General features: G+C 38.3%; 2 protein-coding genes across 3 annotated transcripts in view; one reads left to right on the top strand and one right to left on the bottom strand.

Annotated features, from left to right (window-relative positions):
* Positions 1-6708, top strand: part of WDR17 (WD repeat domain 17) — a 107727-nt gene extending 101019 nt beyond the window's left edge. For both annotated transcript variants that reach the window (XM_032329119.1, XM_032329118.1), the window contains one exon: positions 1608-6708. In XM_032329119.1, the coding sequence (XP_032185010.1) occupies positions 1608-1727 (120 nt within the window). In that variant the 3' untranslated portion in view covers positions 1728-6708. The remainder of the gene's footprint in view (positions 1-1607) is intronic.
* SPATA4 (spermatogenesis associated 4) lies at positions 6064-18700 on the bottom strand. The gene is given in 7 exon segments (XM_032329120.1): positions 6064-6134; positions 6137-6169; positions 9374-9490; positions 16680-16900; positions 17008-17126; positions 17494-17623; positions 18456-18700. Coding segments are annotated over 7 exon segments (909 nt in total). The 5' UTR covers positions 18674-18700.
* Between the last annotated feature and the right edge of the window lie 871 nt (positions 18701-19571).

Raw genomic sequence — 19571 nt, 5'->3', positions numbered from 1 at the left:
CTTTATAGTCTCCATTTGTATTTTATAAACACAAGAAATTAAGAACTGGCATATGTATATTATTGATATACATACTCTTATATTGGCTTACTGAATTTTTCAGCAATTACAAATTATTGGGATCAATCCTGAGGGATGGCTAATCCCTAAGGAAGGTCCCTAGTGTACAATCAGAAGTAATGATGAGGAGTGACACCTCCCAGTGCCCCATTTCTAGGGCAAGTGGAGACGCCTTCATGGGCTCAGAGCCAGGCCAGGTGGAGGTGTCCACATGGAACAAGCAGCCGCGTCCACACAGACTGCAGTTGCAGCTACAGTACAGACACAAAAACACCACTTCCCAGAAAAACGTTCACATTTTACACAGTGGGTTCTTTATTTCTAATGGAATGTGACTTATTACATTTCTATTACTGATAGGCCAGGCCAGTGGGGACAGTCCAAAAAGCAGACAGGACATTTAGTTGTGTGCATGCTTTTTTATCCACTTATGTTCAGAGATAAGCAAAGCAGTAAATTCAGTAACTGATAAGAGCAAAAACATCATGCAATTTTTAGAATATATCTTCATTGCTACCCACTGCCCTCCCCGTGCCATTCCCAGTCCTTCCTTCGTACACCCGGCGCACCTTCCTCTCCACTTGTCCCCTTCAGGTTCCTTTCCTCCATTCCATCTGCAGTAGCTGAATGATCTCGCAGAGAGGCTGCCTTACCTCTCGGCACCCAGGCTTGCAGCAGGAGAGAACCTGCTCATTATCATCTAGCACTAATATAAATGGGGTGCTTCCCTCCCAGGATCTTTGTCTTGGGACAGAAATCACTGTTCTGGTTCTAACTGTGAAATGTCACTTGTCTTTGAGTAGGAAGCAGTCTACTTCACATGACGGGTTTTCCAACGTCTACACATGATTTAGTGATTTGAAGTCGTGAGAAAAAATCTGCTCACTCTAGAAAAGAATTAAGAACGTTAGTTTTTAGTCCATTTTGTGTTTTTGAAATCATGCTTTTCTTTCTGAGAGCTGGGAGAAATAGATTAAAAGGTTTTTTTGCATTCGGTTCTTTAGAACTACCCTTGACAAAGTACCTGAGGTAACTGAATCATAAATACGCTTTTACATCATAACGATTGACATGATTTTAAATTGTGTATACACAGAAGCACGTTTTTTATCTTCTGGAGAGGAGTTTCAGGGCTTCTGGCTTAAATAGTTTCCCCAGCTGTATTGATGTAGGCTATATGAGTGAAGTAGCGAAGTGTATTTAAGTCTATTTAAGCATATATACTTTTATAAAATGTTAACTTTGTTTTAGTTAATGGATTAGCAATACCTTTGTCATTGGTAGCACTACTGTCTTCAGAGAATTCTGATTATAAAACCAAATTCTATTTTGAAAGACATCCGGGCATAATATTAAGATATTTAAAAATTTTTCTCTATTTTGGAGTAGTTCAAAAAATCTGACTTTTCTCATATTTTAAAATTTTCTATTAGCATTGTCTGAATACTGCCAGTGTTTTTTCTTTTTAAGGGATTCTGTTTCTGGAATTTTGTAAGCACATTGCAAATTTATAATCCCATCTTTTCTTTCCTCAACTCTGTGTACAGGGCCCTGTATATTTCCTTGAAGATGGGAAATCCACTATCTCACTGAATGACGCTTTGATGTGGGCAAAGGTGAACCCATTCTCACCGTTAGGGACTGGAATACGACTCAACCCATTTTGACAGAAAGTTTTTCTCCTTGTTTAATTTTTTTTTTTTAAGACCTTTTGTGAGTTAGTATTACTTTAGCCTTTGTTGTCCGAGAGCCAAAGGTTGAGGGGAGGGGGGATGGTGGGGAATAAGAGTTGACTTTATAAATTAACTTCAAATAATAAAATATTTATATGATTTCACGGAAAAATAGATGTGTCCTTTATAAAATAGAATAGCCATATTAGGGAGAAAGATAATATTTAAATTATAAAAGGCTGAAGTATATAAAAGAGCATATATAAGTTTCATAAAGTTACCAAAGTTTCATAAAAGTACCAAAATATTATATTGTTGAAACATTGAAACATATTAAATAATGCAACACCCACAATAGTGCTTGACATAGAATAAGTACTTACTGAATATTGGAATGACTGAGTGTTTTGAGATATCAGAATGTAAGGTATGTATGACGGACCTTCAAGTTAACCAACACCCATACTGTCCTCCGTAAAATATATAGTAAACCAGTCGTTTCAGTTCGTATTTAGTAAGTTTCCAGTAATGAGTTTGATATGTATCAATAAATGGATACACAGTCAAAATACTTCCGAGTTTTATTATTTTTTAAAGAAAGCATTACCAAGTCTTTTGAACTGAAAGTAAATGTCCAGTTATAAAGGAATAGGTTCTATAAGCATAGTAAAAATTGAGGAGTGAAAACACAAATGCAGTTAAATCCGTATGAGAATTTACAGGTATGTATGATATTAGTTTTTATTACCATTTAATATTTACAGTAATTTCTAATTGATTTATGTTAACTCTATAACATAATTTATTTGAAAAAATTAGCTTCAAGGAAATTTCTGTAAGTACATATTAGTTGAAATTTGGGGTATATTATAAACTCAAGTTTTTTTTTAAATATTAAAAGAACAAAACTATTAAAAAAAAAAAAAGCCTGAGAAATGACTGCAAGTATTTCAGTTGCAGTAGAATTCTCACTCAGAGGTCTATGAAATTAATGCATTACTGGGAAGAACGGTACTTTGATACTCAGACTGTTTTACAGAATTTATAATATAGATGTTTTTGTCTTACTAAAGAGTGAGTTCCTATAATTAGAATAATTGCGGTTTTTATTATCTTTAAACTTGTTGCACTTAAAATAATTTAAAATTTTTCTTTAACAAGATTCTTAAAACAGAAAACAATATATATTATGTATATATCTATTGCACTGATCAGCTCTAACTGTCAAAAAGATGTTACAGGCCTAAATTCTATTTTATAAAAAAAAATTTAATGAACATTACAGAAGAGAATGTATGCAGTGCATCAAAAGTATGAAACTTTATTAAATCCTTAGTGATAGGCATAACTCAAAATTTTTTAGATGAGGCAGATTTTTCATTAGCATGTATGTAGTAAAATCTTTTCATTCATATATAGCAGTTGAACTCCCACTATAATTCTCTTTATTTTTGTTTTAAAATAGATTAAGAAGCCTATGTTTTGTGTTTTAACTGCTTTAAAAGATCCACTGACTGTAAGTTATACATATATAAATGATTGTTTCCTTCTTCATTTTAAATGAATGCAGGAAAATATTTTATGTATAAACTATGAAAAATTCATATAACTCTTTAGCACATGAAGACAATAGAGTAACCCAATTTGTGTCTAAAATCTAAATTGGATTGATTCAAGTACAAATCTGTTATTCTGACTTCTACAGTGTTCTATACCTTATTACCAATTATAACTATGAATTCCTCATAGAACTGTGTCATTTGACCATGTCAGTTTGCATCTCTTGTGCCTTAATATGAAAAACAAAGCAATTTTTTAAATTTATAAAAGGTTTTCTATTGTTAAATTTCATATGCATGAAACCCAAATAATATGAACTTATTTTACTACTAGAAGATGTCTATATTACTGATGTGTACAAATTATTTTCCAAGTTTAATTATGCTTTTATGAAAGAAGTCTCATTAGACAATGGTTTTAATAGCACTGGAAAAATATTTTGCCTATAAAAATTACCAGATGGTTAACACAGTTGCAACATCAAAATGAGTTATATCTTGTGAAAATATGATTTTCATGTCAATCAAAATTTATATATATTTATTGTCTATATTTCCATGAAATCAGCCAGAGGTGTTCAGGAACATCATCACAGTAAAGCAATGACTTTTATTTTGTTGTCCTTATAATAGGAAGATTGACACTTTTTCAGTCTTCAGACAAGAGGCATTCTGAATAGAGCAAAGCCTCACCAATTGTTTATAAAATTTAGCGTTTCTTATTTAGTGTAGCAGTCATACAGAAGATATCTTCATTGTCAACTCTTACTAAGTTTTTATTGTGCCATATCTATGAAACATTTATTCCTAAATTAACTGATGAAAGAACTTTTATGCTAAATTTAAATACCATAGGACTGTGTTTAATATGGCCTGTAGTTATCTAGATTTTTACGTATATAGGTATGAATTTCAATAAATACCGCATTAAAACCAGACATGACAGAGTTAGCTGCTAAGATGAGCAGTATTGAGTGCGTGATCAGTATTGTCCTCCAAACCAGCACCGAGAGAACACGGTTTCTCCATAAAGGCTGGGTCTGAGTCATCAGAGATGTGAAGGGCTTGAGCTACCAAGTAAGTGACTACCTTACTTGGAAGCCTAGAAAAATCACTTTGGACTGTCAGGAGGAGGATTCCCCAAGAAAAACTGACTACAATAAACCCTAAACTAATGAATACTAACAGCGTATCCAGAGCCTTCCGTTCGTGATAAGCGTTCTGTGGATTGGAAACTCCTAGAGGAGGCGCTCTAGCTCCTAGGAAAGCTCCTTGCTTCCTTCTGCCACAGATCCCTGGTGAAGCAAATGGCCTTCCTCAGATACGCCTGTAGTGTTGGCCTCTCAATACAACTCCTCTTCAGGAAGCTCTTGAAGCTGCCGCTTTGCCTATGCCTGCTACCTTCATGTTCTCACGCACTCTGAAGTGAAGACAACCTCATCTTTCCACAGCTCTCCAAAGGCCCCGCAGGAGTCCTGGGAACTTATCATAGTTAGGCCATGAGTGATTAGCTTTTTCAGGAGATTGAACATACGGTCGAGAGAAGAAAAAAGAAACTTTTTAAAATGACTGTTTATCCAAATCTAATCCTTCTCTCTGGATCTTTTCCCCTGCCAAGGTTCAGAAGACTTGTTCCTATAACCCTTATATTTTATGGGTTGAAAGTTATTCTCATAATCTTCTACTTTAGATTTGTCCCATTAGAACGCAAGATTCACAGATAAATAACCTATAGCTGGTAAGGTATGCATTTAAAGTGTACCCTTTACCTCAGATAAAACTGGATTCTAAACACGCTCCCAAGAAGTAATCCTATGTCATTGGGGCTCTCTTTACTTCCTTTTACTAAATATCACCTGCCCCAAAATGTGAAATTAAACTGGGAAGTCTCTGGAGATAGAAATTCTAATAAAGCCAAGCCTTCAGAAATGCAGAACCACTGACAAGAGTTTAGCTGGAAATTGACAGGCACGTCATGGGATTCCGCATTCGAAACACTCCTGTTGGAAGTCGCAAAGGAGACTGTTAATGAGATAGCATAAAGGCATGAATAATTCCCATTGAAGAAAAATGTCTGCATGTGAATATAAAATTACAAGAATGTATGAAATATCATTGCTCTTTCAAGATATCAGCTCTCTTTGGTTTCCTTCTACTGAAATTATGGGGAGTGGAAGCAACCAGTAGGAAATATTTAATTGACCTAGATGATTTGCTAAACACCAGAACCAAATTCCAAGTGAAGCACAATTTTCCTTTCCCACCACTCACTATCAAAAGGGACACCTATTTTTAAAAAATGTTTCAAGCCAGGCTATTTATGGGGGTAAACAAGGTTCTCTGTGGGCCAGTGTATATTAATAATCATTCAGAATAAATTTGTTTATATATGCATGTGATGTGTGAATATATATCAGCCAAAGTAGTAGCTCTTTTCATTTCTAATGAGGAAAATGTATTACAAAGTAGACTCACCATTCCTACAGGATTTATGAGAAATAACTTACTCGTCATGGTGAATTATGTTAAACTGTACCTTTAAAATTATTCTTGCTCATTCTGTGTTATTTGATTTTGTATTTTTAACAGTAACCACACGGGTGTTTAATAAATGGTTGTTGAACTGAAAAAGCATGTTCTTCAACCCAATTATGGATGAGATACCACTTTAATTTACTAATATATCCAAGACTAGGTAATTCTATCCCCTTAGTGTGGCAGGAGATGGTGGCATCGCTTCTTCAAAGCCATTAGATGGGTACTTTTCAAGCTTACTTTTCCTCGTTTCTGATAGATTTCCTGGCAGATTCAAAAGAACATCTTCCAGCTTGCTTCACACACGTTTCTTAAGTGGATTGCCACCAGCACCTGTATTTCCTGGAATATTTAAATAAACAACATTAAAATCAGTTTGTGGTTATTAGATATTTGCACAACGATCAGTGTTTCTAACACGTGACACATGCAGAATGCTGGGCAGCAGGCTGAGCGCAGGTTCGTCCAAATGCCTGGTAAACAGAATATTTAAAGCATGCGTGAGAGTAGCCGTAAATTAAAAAATCTGAATGTCACCCACTTCCAAAAGTCATGAGCCACGCCTAAAATAGCCAGGGCTGATTTGGGTGTATCTGACACCGAATATGCCTGTTATTTTTGGACATTGCTTCTGAAAGCAGCTGAGGCAACGGTGCCATGATTTTCACAGTGCCGAGGTTTGGCAGACGCACGGAGTTCATCATTGAGTTTCTGGAACTTGGCACTGAAGCCTCCAAGCTGCCCAGACTCAGTTCGAACGAGGGGAGCCAGTGACACCTAAGAAATCTGCCCCCCTCAACCCCCCACTGGTCTTATATTTGCTAGATGTGAGGTTTAGGAAAACACATGGAACAATTTAAGTGTTAAACAAAGCAAAAAAAGCAATGACCAATCTAACAATTTTCACCACCTCTCAGATCATTAGAAGCTTCTCAGATGAATGGCCTGTGGTTTCAGTGTCGTGTGCACACAATCTGCGATGGTAAAGTGGGCCCAGTTCCTGTGGTCTAGTTCTGCTTCTCCCACCGACTTTCAAATTCTGTGCGCTGACCTGAGCTTACCACCCTACTCTTTTCTGAGAAACAACTGAAAAGGAGGAGAGTGGGGAGACGGGGTAACCCACAGGAGAGGGGAATGATGGGCATGAAGACGGGCACGTGATGTGGGGAGAACTGGGTGTTCTTTGCAACTAGTGAACCACTGAACACCACTCCAAAAACCAACGATGTACTATATGCTCGCTAATTGAATTTAAATGTAAAAAAGAAACAACTGAAATGGAATCCCTTGAACGAATTTGGGAAGAAAATAAAGTTGAGCAAAACAGCTCTCATCCGTATAATTACCAAAGTCCGTTCGATTTGCTCATTACTTTCCATTCTGCCTAGATTAAGAGAATCCAGGTATCTGGAATAGGACTGAGAGACGCAAAAAGACAAAAGCCTGTTTCTTCTCATCCTGATCTGCCCTGAAAACCCCCATAGGCCCATCATCTAGTTTAAAAGGATAGAAAAAGACCACCGAAGTGAGAGGGACTCAGAAAAAGAGAGCACAGAGGATAAAATGGGGGAGAAGTTACTCATAGCGGCTCAGACATGATTCAAATTGTAAAAGCAAGAATCCACTCTACTAAGGAGTTCTGACCTGAAATAATGATAGCATTATTGTTCCAAAAAGTCCTATGTGACCTTGAAGTTTTTCTGAAAAGAGAACAGAAATGAGGAATGCTCTTTAGCAATTCAAGTCCCGGGAGACATCATTTTCTCAAATACGGACCCTTTGCATCTGTTTCTCACACTGGAAGGAAGCCCTGCTGCAACTCTGTCCTTCTGCCATTTCTCTGCAGGTCTCAAGCAAGTGGTCCTGTGCTTCCCCAGCCCCACTCAGGTCTAAGCAGCTGGAGGGGTTCCCGAGCAAGTGAACCCAAAGCGCCCCGTGCAGGCTACCCCCCCGACCCCACACCGACTGGGCCTCAGCCTGCCGGGGCTTCCACTGCAGGCCTCCCTATGGGCAGGAGGTTGAGACAGGGTGAAGGAGAGGCTGTGGGCCCAGAATCTGAGGGTGAAACTATGGATACATTTTTTTTTTTCATAGAAACATCATTAACTCACTCTGTTGGGTTCTGTCGTGCTGAGTTCCATGCCTCAAGAATGTGAGGAGTTGGAGGTTTTCAGGGCCTGGCCTAATGTCTAGAAGTTAAGTGCACCCCGAGAAACAGTAGCTCTAGTGGGCCATTAGCTAGAGAGTGACATGTGATCAAATAGAGCTTGGAAAACACTCGATTGGCACCTCCGCTCTTTAATATTTACAATGCACATTAGCATATAAAAGGCTCTGTGAAATCCTAAGTTGAAAGGAAGGAATCTGTTGACATTGCTTTTCCAGACCTTATGTAAATAAAGACCTTTTTTTTTCTCCATGAAATCCCTTAGCATGGTAGAAAGCATCCCCTGTAGCAGATGTCCCCAAATATCTTCCATCAAAGGCCTGACAGCCAGTATTTCAGACTTTTTGGTAGGTTTGTCAGATAAAAGATGGACCCTCAGGGGCGCCTGGGTGGCTCAGTGGGTTAAGGCGCTGCCTTCAGCTCAGGTCATGATCTCAGGGTCCTGGGATCGAGCCCCGCATCGGGCTCTCTGCTCAGCAGGGAGTCTGCTTCCCTCTCTCTCTCTCTCTCTCTGCCTGCCTCTCCATCTACTTGTGATTTCTCTCTGTAAAATAAATAAATAAAATCTTTAAAAAAAAAAAAAAAAGATGGACCCTCAGTTAAATCTGAATTTCAGATAAACTGAATAATTTTTAATAAATATATGTCCTCAACATGTCCCCAGAATTATTAGTTGTATTGGTTCTGTCTTTCTGTATTTGCTAAGTCTAGAAACTTCTTTGTGGGCAATGCCAGCCCGTGACTGGGCTGTGACTTGGCTCTGCTCTTGGGCGAAATGTGCTGCAGACAAGGCATAAAGAACAGGTGTGGCCAGCTTCCAATACAATGTTATTTATGGACGTGGAAATTTGAATTTTATATAATGTTCTTGTGTTAGGAAATATCACTTTTCTTTTGATATATTTTTTTCAGCCACAGAAGAATGTGAAAGCCATCCTTAACTTGCAGGCTGTGCAAAAACAGGCAGGATACTCACTTGGGCCTGTGGGCAGTGGTTGGCCATGCTGTCAATGCTTTCTGAACTACCAGGGTTTAAACAAGTGGCTTCTCATGATACAACCGCTGGGGAAATTAAGGCATGCATGTGTCCTTTGCTGCCTTGAGACGATCCGTCACCCCTGCTAGAGAACTGAGCTTTGAGCTCTGCTGATGAGCCCTGCCTGTTCCAGACTCACCTGTCTCTGAGAAATCATGGCAGAAATGATGGTGCTTAGCAGACCCCGGGGCCCTCCCATCCGTCAAAAGCATAGCAGCCTAGCAACCCTACACACAGTGGTAGACTGAAGGCCTAGACCGATGTTTTAACTACTTTTTGAAATGTAAAGGAACAAAGTAGAAACCGTCATTTAACTGGTAACAAGTTAAAAATAACAACTCACGTAAAACAGGAGCAACGCCTTCCCTTGAAATCATGGCCTTGTGCTTGCACCCAGAGACTTGGGGAGGAAGACGACTGAGAGTAAGTTCTCCCACTGTTGGTTTGACCTCAAACCATTCTAGAAAATATGAGTACAGAAACTCTTGGTTAGATATTCACTACAGCCATGGCCAAAATAAGACACCACAGTTTACAAATTGGGCAAATTCTTTAGATGCCTCTTTAATCATCGTCCTAAGAGTGGTGTGGAGAGGGAGGTTATTAGACCTTTCCCCACATTGTCCACACCTATGAGCCACAAAATAGTTGCTTTAAAGACAATATATTTGTGTTCCTATTGGCTTCTTAATAAGTTTTTTTAATAATATGTATACAGAAAAGTGGTCAAATCATGTGTTTGCAGTCTATCAAATTTTTGGAATGAATACACCTGGGGTGTATTATTAGTACAAATCCTCTGCTTATCCCTCCCATACAGCACCCTAAAAAGAGAACACTGTATTGACTTCTGTCATAACAGGTGAGATGATATTTTTATATTTCATATAACAAAATCATACAGGATTTATTTCATTTTTCAAAACTGTTTATACTATAAAAAGAGTGACTTAAAATTACTTCTGTGTTTCCTACATTTCTCATTAAATCCATAAACTATCACACTTGGGCATTAATTTCCCTGTGCTTCTAAAGATCACTTAGCCCTCCTCTGTAGCCCTCAGCCTTCACTGAGGCTTGAAGAAGAGTCTAAGGTAATTTCTACTCATCAGTCAGACCCTGTTGGTGCTCTATACAGCTCTGGTCAGTAACATTCTCAGACCTATAATTATCATAGTTAGTTACTTTGAGCTTAAAATCAGGAGTCTCAAAAATCAAGACTGGTGAGGATAGAATATTGTTCAAGAATCTGAAGGGTTGAAGTGGTCCATAGCTAAAGAGAAATTGGTCAGAGAAAGACAAGAGAGATAGAGGTTAGCTTTGCACAAAGAGGGACATTCAAAGAGAAAAGTAAATAGTTGTGTTTTGCTCTAGAAATCCCAACTAGAGCCAATGAGAAGCAAAAATGGTGAGATCGACTAAAGGTAAGCAAATGTTAGGTATAAAGAATAATTGTATCTGATTTGTCGTATTAAAAAAATAACTTGACAAATAAAATGCTGAAGAGTGGTAGGGGGCTGGCCAGGAGCCATGAGTGTCATAGTGTTTTAGGGTCCTTAGAGAAAGTAAAGATATTAATTTCAGATTAGGATAAATTTACATGTAAAAATGTTTAGGGCGGCACTAAAAAGAGTAGAAATTTAAAATTTAACAAATTAGTAGGGATCAGGTGTGGGGGGAGTCTTTAAAAAAAATTTAATCTGAAAGAAAAGACAGGTGAGACAAAAACAAGAAACAGAAAAAGAAAGCAAAGACCATGAAATAATATGATAGATGTGAATGCAAATGTACCAGTAGGCAGTTCTACTGAATTCATAACATTTAAAGTCACAGTCAATGAAATAACAAAGATCCATGCAACAGAACACTTCAAAGATGAATTGCAAGACTTGCTTTAGCAAGTGTCAGCACTTACTGTAAAGCAATAGTAACTAAGACAGTGCGGTGTTGCAGTTGCACAGGGGTAGACAAGACCAGCAAGTGCCCAGAAGCAGGCCCATATATATATAAAGAAACTGGAAACATTTGAGACATGAGGGTGTTACAAACCAGTGAGAAAAGAACAAGATTGTTCAAGAAATGATCTGCAACAGAACTTGCTCTCCATTTCATTTGCAGACAAATTCAGATCTTAAGAGACTAACCCCTTACCAGATCTATGCTTCGTAAACATTTTTTTTTTCATTTTATAGTTCCTTTTTCACTCTTGTTTTCTTTTTTATGTGGAAGCCTTTTTGATAGAATCCCATGTTTGTTTTGCTTTTGTTTCTTGTGCTTCAGATGTCATCTCCAAAAAATCATCGCCAATGCCAGTGTTAAGCAAGTTTTTTCCTGTGTACTCTTCTAGTTGTTTTATGGCTTTGGGTCTTGTGTTTAAGACCTGTTCTGGTCTTGTGCTGGGGTGTGAGGTAAGGGTCCAATCTCATTCTTCCTACAAGTGCATATCCAATTTTCTCAGCATGATTTGTTGAGATTATCTTTTCCCCATTGTGTGTTCTTGGCATCCTTATTGAAGATCAAGTGTCTGTAAATGCATGGATGTATTTCTGGACTTGCCATTTTGTTTCATTGGTCTATATGTTTTTATGTTAGTATCTTACTATTTTAATTACTATAGCTTTGTATTACAGTGTGAAATCAGGAAGTGTGATGCCTCCAGCTTTGTTCTTCTTTCTCAAATTGCTTTTGGCTTTTTGGGTTCTTTTTTGTTTCCATAGGAATTCAGGATTGTTTTTTCTATTTCTGTAAAGACTACCATTGAAATTTTGCAAGCTTGCTTTGAATCTATAGATCGATTTGGTAGTATAGACATTTTAACAAGATTAATTCTTCTAATCCATGAACATGGGATGTCTTTCCATTTATCACTCTTCTTTTATTTTCTTCATCAATGTTTTATAATTTGTAATGTATAACTATGTAAAATGTAATATCCAAAACATATAAGGACTCATAAAATTCAATAGTGGACAAAACAAATAACCCAACTAAAAACTGGGTAAAGGATCTGAGTAGACACTTCTCAAAATAAGGAATACAGGAGCACTGCCTGTCTTGGTTAGTGGAGTGTGTGACTCCCGATCTTGGGGTTATGAGTTTGAGCCCCATGTTGAGTGTAGATCGTACTTAAAAAATACATTCTTTTGGGGCACCTGGGTGGCTCAGTGGGTTAAAGCTTCTACCTTCAGCTCGGGTCATGATCCCAGGGTCCTGGGATCAAGCCCTGCATCCGGCTCTCTGCTTGGCGGGGAGCCTGCTTCACCCCCACACCCACGCTCTGCCTGCTTCTGCCTACTTGTGATCTCTGTCAAATAAATAAATAAAATCTTTTTTAAAAATACAGTCTTTTAAAAAACAAGATATACAAATGGCCAACAGATATTTAAAGAGGTACTCAACATCACTAATCATGATCAGTAATCAGGGAGATGCAGTCAAAACCACAGTAACATATCATCATACACCTGTTAGAATCACTATTATCAAAAAATACAAAATATAAAAAGTGTTGGTGAGAATTAGAAGAAAAGAGAACTCTTCTACACTGTTGGCAGAATGTAAATTTGTACAGCCATTATGGAAAATAGTATGAAGACCCAAAATTAAGAATAGAAATACTGTATGATCCAACAATACCATTTCTGGGTATATATCCAAAGGAAATGAAATCAGTATTTCAAAGAGGTATCTGTACCATGTTCATTGCAACATTATTCATAGTAGCCAAAGATATGGAAATGTCCAAAATGCATGAATGTATAAAGAAAACGCGGTATGAATGTGTATACACACACACACACACACACACACACACAAAATGGAATATTAATCAGCCTTTATGCTAAATGAAATAAGCCAAACATGGAAAAACAAATACTGCATGATTTCACTTCTAGGTGGACTCAAAAATAGAGTCATAGGAGCAGAGAGTAGAATGGTAACATCCAGGAATTGGGGGGAAGGGGACCTGGGGAGAAGCTGGTCAAAGGTATGCAAGATGGGTAAATTCTGCAGGTCTAATATACAGCATAGTGAGTACAGTTAATAGTGTATCGTGTACTTGAAATTTCCTAAAGTGTTGATCCTAAGCATACTCACCATACCAAGCAAACAAAGAAAAAAAGAAAAAAGAAAGAAACAAAGAAAAAAAGAAAAAAGAAGAAAACAAAGAAACAAAAAAAATGACAATCATGTGAGATGATGGATATGTTTGATTGAAGTGATTATACAAGTATATGTACATCAAAACATGAAGTTGTATACCTTAAATATATATACTTTCTATTTGTCAATTATAACTCAATAAAGTTGAAAAAAATCTTAAAAGTGAAAGGCTAATATAGCAACAATTTTATAGATATGTCTCCTGAGGCAAGGGAAATAAAAACAAAATAAACTATTGGGACTGCATAAAAATAAAAAGTTTCTGCACAGTGAAGGAAACAATCAATAAAACTAAAAGGCAATCTGTGGAATGGGAGAAGATATTTGCAAATGACATATGTGATAAATGGTCAGTATCCAAAAAATATAAAGAACTTATACAACCCAACACCCCCAAAAAAATCCAATTTAAAAATAGGCAGAAGACATAAACAGACATTTCTTCAAAGAAGACATTCAGATGGTCAACAGATACACAGAAAGATGCTCAACATCACCCATCATCAGGGAAATGCAAATCAAAATTACAATGAGATACCACTTCACACCTGTCAGAATCACTAAAATCAACAACACAAGAAAGAAGTGTTGGTGACCATGTGGAGAAAAAGACACCCTCAACGCCTGTCGGTGGGAATGCAAACTCATGCAGCCACTGCAGAAAACAATATGGAGCTTCCTTAAAAACAGAACCACCCAGCAATCCAGTAATCATGCTATTGTGTATTTACCAGAAGAATACAAAAACACTAATTCAAAGAGATTAATATACTTCTGTGTTTATTGCAGCATTATTTACTCTAGCTAAACTATGGAAGCAGCCCAGGTGTCCATTGATAAATGAATAAAGAAGAGGTAGTATGTGTGTGTACGTAAATAATGGAATTTTACTCAACCGTAGAAATGAATGAAATCTTGCCATTTACAACAATGTAGATGGGGCTAGAAAGTACAATGCTAAGCCAAATAAATCAGGGAAAGACAAATACCGTATGATTTTCCTCACATGTGGACTTTGAGAAACAAAACAAATGAGCAAAGGAAAAAAAGGAGCAGCAAACCAAGAAACAGACTGTTAACTCTGGAGAACAAACTCAAGGTTACCAGAGGCAGGTGGATGGGGGGATGGGCGCAGTAGGTGATGGGGATGAAGGTGTGCACTTGTGATGAGCACTGGGCGACACGTGGAGGTGTTGAATGACTATATTGTACACCTGAAACGAATACAACACTATGCTAACTTTACTGGAATTGAAAATTTAAAAAAAAGAAAAGGGAAAAGCTAAATAAACTTTAGGAAATTTAAATATAGGAGAATTTTTTTTTATAACCCCATGATGCCAACAGTATTAACCATGAAGTTTGTATTTTTCATTTCTGCCCTAACAAATTTCCATAAATTTGGTGACTTACAAACAACAGCCATTTTTATCTCAGAGTATAGAAATCTGAGAGCTCCTTTTTAGAGTCTCACCGGGCTGAAGTCAAGGTGTTGGCAGGGCGGCATTCCTTCTGGAAGCCCTGGGGATGAATCCTCTCTCATGCTCATTCGGGTTTTTGGCAGAATGTGATTCCTCTCATCTCGAGGTTCAAAGTCGCCATCTGGTTGCTGGCTGTCCCCGAGGTTGTTCTTCACTCGTTGAGGCCACGCCCCTACCTTCCTGTGGTCTCTGAATGGCCCCAGCAACAAGAGAAGGTTGAGGCCCTCTCACACTTCAGATCACTCCTATTTCCTCTTCTGCCTCATCGCTCAATTCCACTTGGAGAAAGATCTCTGCTTTTAAGTGCTCCTGGGATTAGACTGGACCCACTGAGTAACCCAGCATTAACTCCCTACTTCAAGGTCAGCAGCTTCTGCAAAGCCTCTTTTGCCCTGTCATGCTACATATTCACAGGTGCCGGGTCCTTGGGCATGAACAAGAATGGGAACCCCATTCTGCCTACTACAAAGATGGGTACAATCTAAATTAAGAAATAAACATGAATGAAATTAAGAAGAACATAAATTGTGTGCATGAACTGTTTTTTGTTTTTTTTTTTTTAACATCAAGGATATTATAAATAAAGGTGGCACAACAGTGGTCACTCTCAGAGGGAACTATGGAGAAACCAGTCAGAAGGACACCGGCAGAATGTGAAGGTATTGATAACGTGTCACGTCATAGAGCATAAAGGAGGGATACAGAAATGTTTAACCATTGTCGTCTTTAAATTGTACATACACATTATATGCATGCATATAGGACAAAAGTCACAGCAAAATTTCAATGTTTAAGAGACATACAAAAGAATATGAACATAAAATTCCACAACAGGATTAATAACCTCAATTCTTTCTCTACTTACAAATTCATGAGTGGAACCAGAAGTGAGAGCAAATCAAGGAAGAGAAACAAAAAATGACAGGCAATGGCAGATGAACAAAGTAATGGAGAACGAAATGCAGTATACCCAACTCCCAGTTAGGGTGAAGTGAAATTACTGCTCTCCTTTCCTTCCAGGGACTAGAGAGAAAATGGCTCTTCAGAAAATTGGGGTTCAAAAGAGAGGAATCCTAATGACTACAGCTACCTTATTCCTTAATGGTTTGGATGCCACGGTCACAATGAAGTCACTACATGCTGGAATCAAGGACTAAAAATTTCCAGGACTTCCGGGACACGAGTGGTGTTAGAAAAGAAAGAGAGAGAGAAAGATAAAGTTTACTTGCCATCTATTGGGATTCTGATGGCAAATGCTCTGGATGCTTTGAGAATATTTCAGTGATACCTGTGGAAGGTTGCCGAGGATTACCTCAATCTGCCTTGCCTTACCTTACCCAATCTACGCATGGAAGCTACTACAGAAAGGATAACACTGACCATATGATAAAGAGCATCTAGAGTGAATCATGGTAGTCAGGCTTTTCCTGTAGTACTTATATTCTGATGAAGTCTTAAATATTCTCATCTTCTTTAGTAACTAATTTTATAATAATAAAATTATTATTTCAAGACACTATATGAACTTATTTCCCACAAAATTTTATGTGAACATTTTCACTAACATTTTTCTTCAAAGTATTAATATACTAGGTTAAGCTATGCTTGCATTAGAAAAATTATTACATAGGGGCGCCTGGGTGGCTCAGTAGGTTAAAGCCTCTACCTTTGGCTCAGGTCATGATCTCAGGGTCCTGGGATCAGCCTGGCATTGGGTTCTCTGCTCAGCAGGGAGCCTGCTTCCCCCCTCTCTCTCTGCCTGCCTCTCTGCCTACTTGTGATCCCTGTCAAATAAATAAAATCTTAAAAAAAAAGAAAAATTACATAAACCACTCCAATGATAATAAATCATTCCACTGCTAGCATAAGGTAGCTATTTTCCCTTTAAGCCAGCGACAGCAAAAGTGGAAATGAGACAGACAACAACCAGCTTTTCTTTCATCTGTACTCAAGCATAGCTTCATTAAGTTGGGAAGAACTCAACTATCTCCAAGGAAAACTTACTTGGATTCAATTTTCTGCTCAATTTTCTTTGCAACATTTGTAAAAGCAAGAGGAACTCTACTTTAAGTTCATTGCTAAGTATGTTGGGATTGCTTATCATTTCGGATAACCTGATGTTATTTTTAATTGACTTTGAAGCTGTAGACCGAGGAACCAGGGGCAAATGCATCTGGTAACTATAGTCTGTGAAATTTACGAGGTCGTCCTGGATGCTTTTAATTCTGGAAACAAAAAATGAAGAACTGTTGACAAGCCACATTTTCGTAACAAGACTGATATCAAATTTTCATCTTAAACTGTATTGCTAGAAAAATTCCAAATGACTTACTCTCGATGTGTTAACAAGGTATAAACCTCTTGAATCAGGATTTCAGGTACTCCAGCTTTGCAATGAATTGTTCCATGGATTAGCTCTTTAGATAATTTAAATTTTTTTCTTGCCAGGAACTTTAATAGTAGAAAGAAAGTATTTTCATTATCAGAAGTTCTATGCAAATCTCCAATTACAATGAATTCACTTTAATCCCCCTTTTGTCTCTTAACTAATTTTTTTGTGTTTAACATGTTAATTATTAAAAATTATTATTCTTCAGCAAGAAAACCAATTATTCTGTTCCATTCCAATTTGAAATGAGTATGCTCAGTTTCATAAGTGACACTTGACAAACTTTAATAACATTATTTTTAATTACAGAGAGATGAGCAGCCAACTCCAACACACACCCACACCCACACATTGTAGAATCTGAGAGGTCAGGAGAACACCTTTAAAGACACAAAACTCTTAACAAAGTGCGAGTGACTGCGAACTTACCTGCTCCAACAGTGCCCAGTTATTCAACTTGACTTTCAAAGAAGTTCCATTTTCAAAGGATGACAATTTAAGGTCCCAGGGATAATATATAGTGAATATTTCTGCAATCAGGAAACCATTTGAAAAATCCCTGATCCATAAGATAGCATTAAGGAAATGAAATAAAATGTAGTTACTTAAACAGTTGTAGTATTTTATAATCAATTAACACCGATTAAATGAATATTCCATACTGATGGGAAATAACTTATAAAATTACATTTCTGGATCAGTGCTCTGGGGAAGATTTGCTATGGAATAGAGTTTTGATAAGGTTAGATACACACCAGAGGCTTTGGCGTCCTTTTTATGAACCCATACTGTTAGTCTGTATTGAATCTGCCTTTTAACAAGATCCCTAGGTGATTCCTAGGCACATTGAAAATCTCAGGCACGTCTTTATTAAGAAATATTGACATTAGTAAACCAGAGTCCTTGACTGCAAAAAATGTGATCGTCTTCCTATTTGTGGAAGTTAGTTCGCATTCCCAGAGCAGATATGAACTGCCTGTTAGGCGTGGGGTGGCTGACTGAAGGAGACAGACGCCATCCGGAGGGTAAACTGATCCCCTCGGGTGTTAGTTGATGTCCAGCGTCTCTAAAGAAAGAGGCTTGACTGTTGAAATGTTTTTGTGGACACCGAGGCGCTCTACATTAGCCTAAATCTGAACTGTGATGATTGACTGAACGGGTAAATGGGAGGATGCGTCCTGGTGTGTGGTGTAGACCCGCTCCCCAGAGCAGCGGGTGTATTTGTGCGGGTGTGCGCTGAGCCGGCAGGGGTCTGGCTCGGAAACCTAGACTGGGCGGAGCAGGCAAGCTGAGTGGGGCGGCCCCTGAGCGGCGGCGGGGCAGGAGGGGCAAGGGGGTCGTCCGTGGGTCCCCGGGATGCTCAGGCCAGTGTAGGCGGCTCGCTCCTGCACCTGTTGACGTTCCTGGGGAAGAAAGTGAGATCCAGGCCCTGCAGCCAGCGCAGAACCGACCGAGACAGGCGGGAGCTCTTCGGTGGATGAGGATAGACCAGACATTTCTTAGGCTTCCCTCGGGTGGGAGCAGCTGGCTGTAGCGAAAATGACGGTGACTTGGGCAGGGCTGCCGCCGGCTGTATCAAAAACCCTCGTCCCAGGCCGGCGGCAGCCATGTCGCTTTCTGAGTTGCTATGGCAGCACCCGCGGCGGGGCGGGGCCTGCGGGGGCGGAGCCTCAGCGAGGCCGAGGGAACTTGGGGTGGGGCGGGGCCTCGGTGCTGTTGGGCGGGGCCTGTGGGTGGGCGGGGCTTCAGTGGGGTAGGCGGGGGCCAAGGGCGATCCCCAGTTTGGGGAGCTAACGCTTGGGAATGGGGAACATGATCCCTGGCCTCATTGGGTGGATGCTTTCAATTTTGGCTGTGGTTAGACTCACTTCTAACCAACTTGGAACTACCACCCAAACCCCTTGATTGCCCTTATGAATTTACTTTTTTTAAACATTGTGGTTTCAGCCCACAAGATAGGCCTGAAAAAGACCTATTTTCAGTCAAGCATTTTGAGGAGGATGTGAAAAGCCGGTCGGTTTTTGTTCAGAAATTGTCAGTGATAGGGTATTTGCTCCAAAACGCCAAAGAAAAAGTTTTTGGAATTAAAATGAACGATGTCTAACGTTTACAGATTTAACATGCTTCCTTAGTTATGACATTCATAAAAATTACATAATATTCAAAATTATTAAAAAATAATTTGTAAGTTTTCACATTTCACAAAGATGCCCTCGTATATATGATTCTTTCTTTCAACAATTATTTGAGTCCCTAGTATGTGCCAGGCACTGACCTAGTCATCTGGGATTTATCAGTGAACAATGCATTAAAAAAATTAAAATGATTGCAGAGCCAACATCATCAGTTATAAATTAAATATTTATATAACAGATTAAAATCCTTTAAAGTTTTTGCAAAAAATAAAAAGTCACTTAATGTGGCACATAGATATGTATTATTATATTATTATTATATATTATATTATATTATATTATATATAAAAATATAATATATATTATATATAA

The sequence above is a fragment of the Mustela erminea genome, chromosome 21 (assembly GCF_009829155.1).
Source record: "Mustela erminea isolate mMusErm1 chromosome 21, mMusErm1.Pri, whole genome shotgun sequence".
Taxonomy (NCBI): domain Eukaryota; kingdom Metazoa; phylum Chordata; class Mammalia; order Carnivora; family Mustelidae; genus Mustela; species Mustela erminea.
This window is presented reverse-complemented; position numbering and strand designations above follow the sequence as displayed.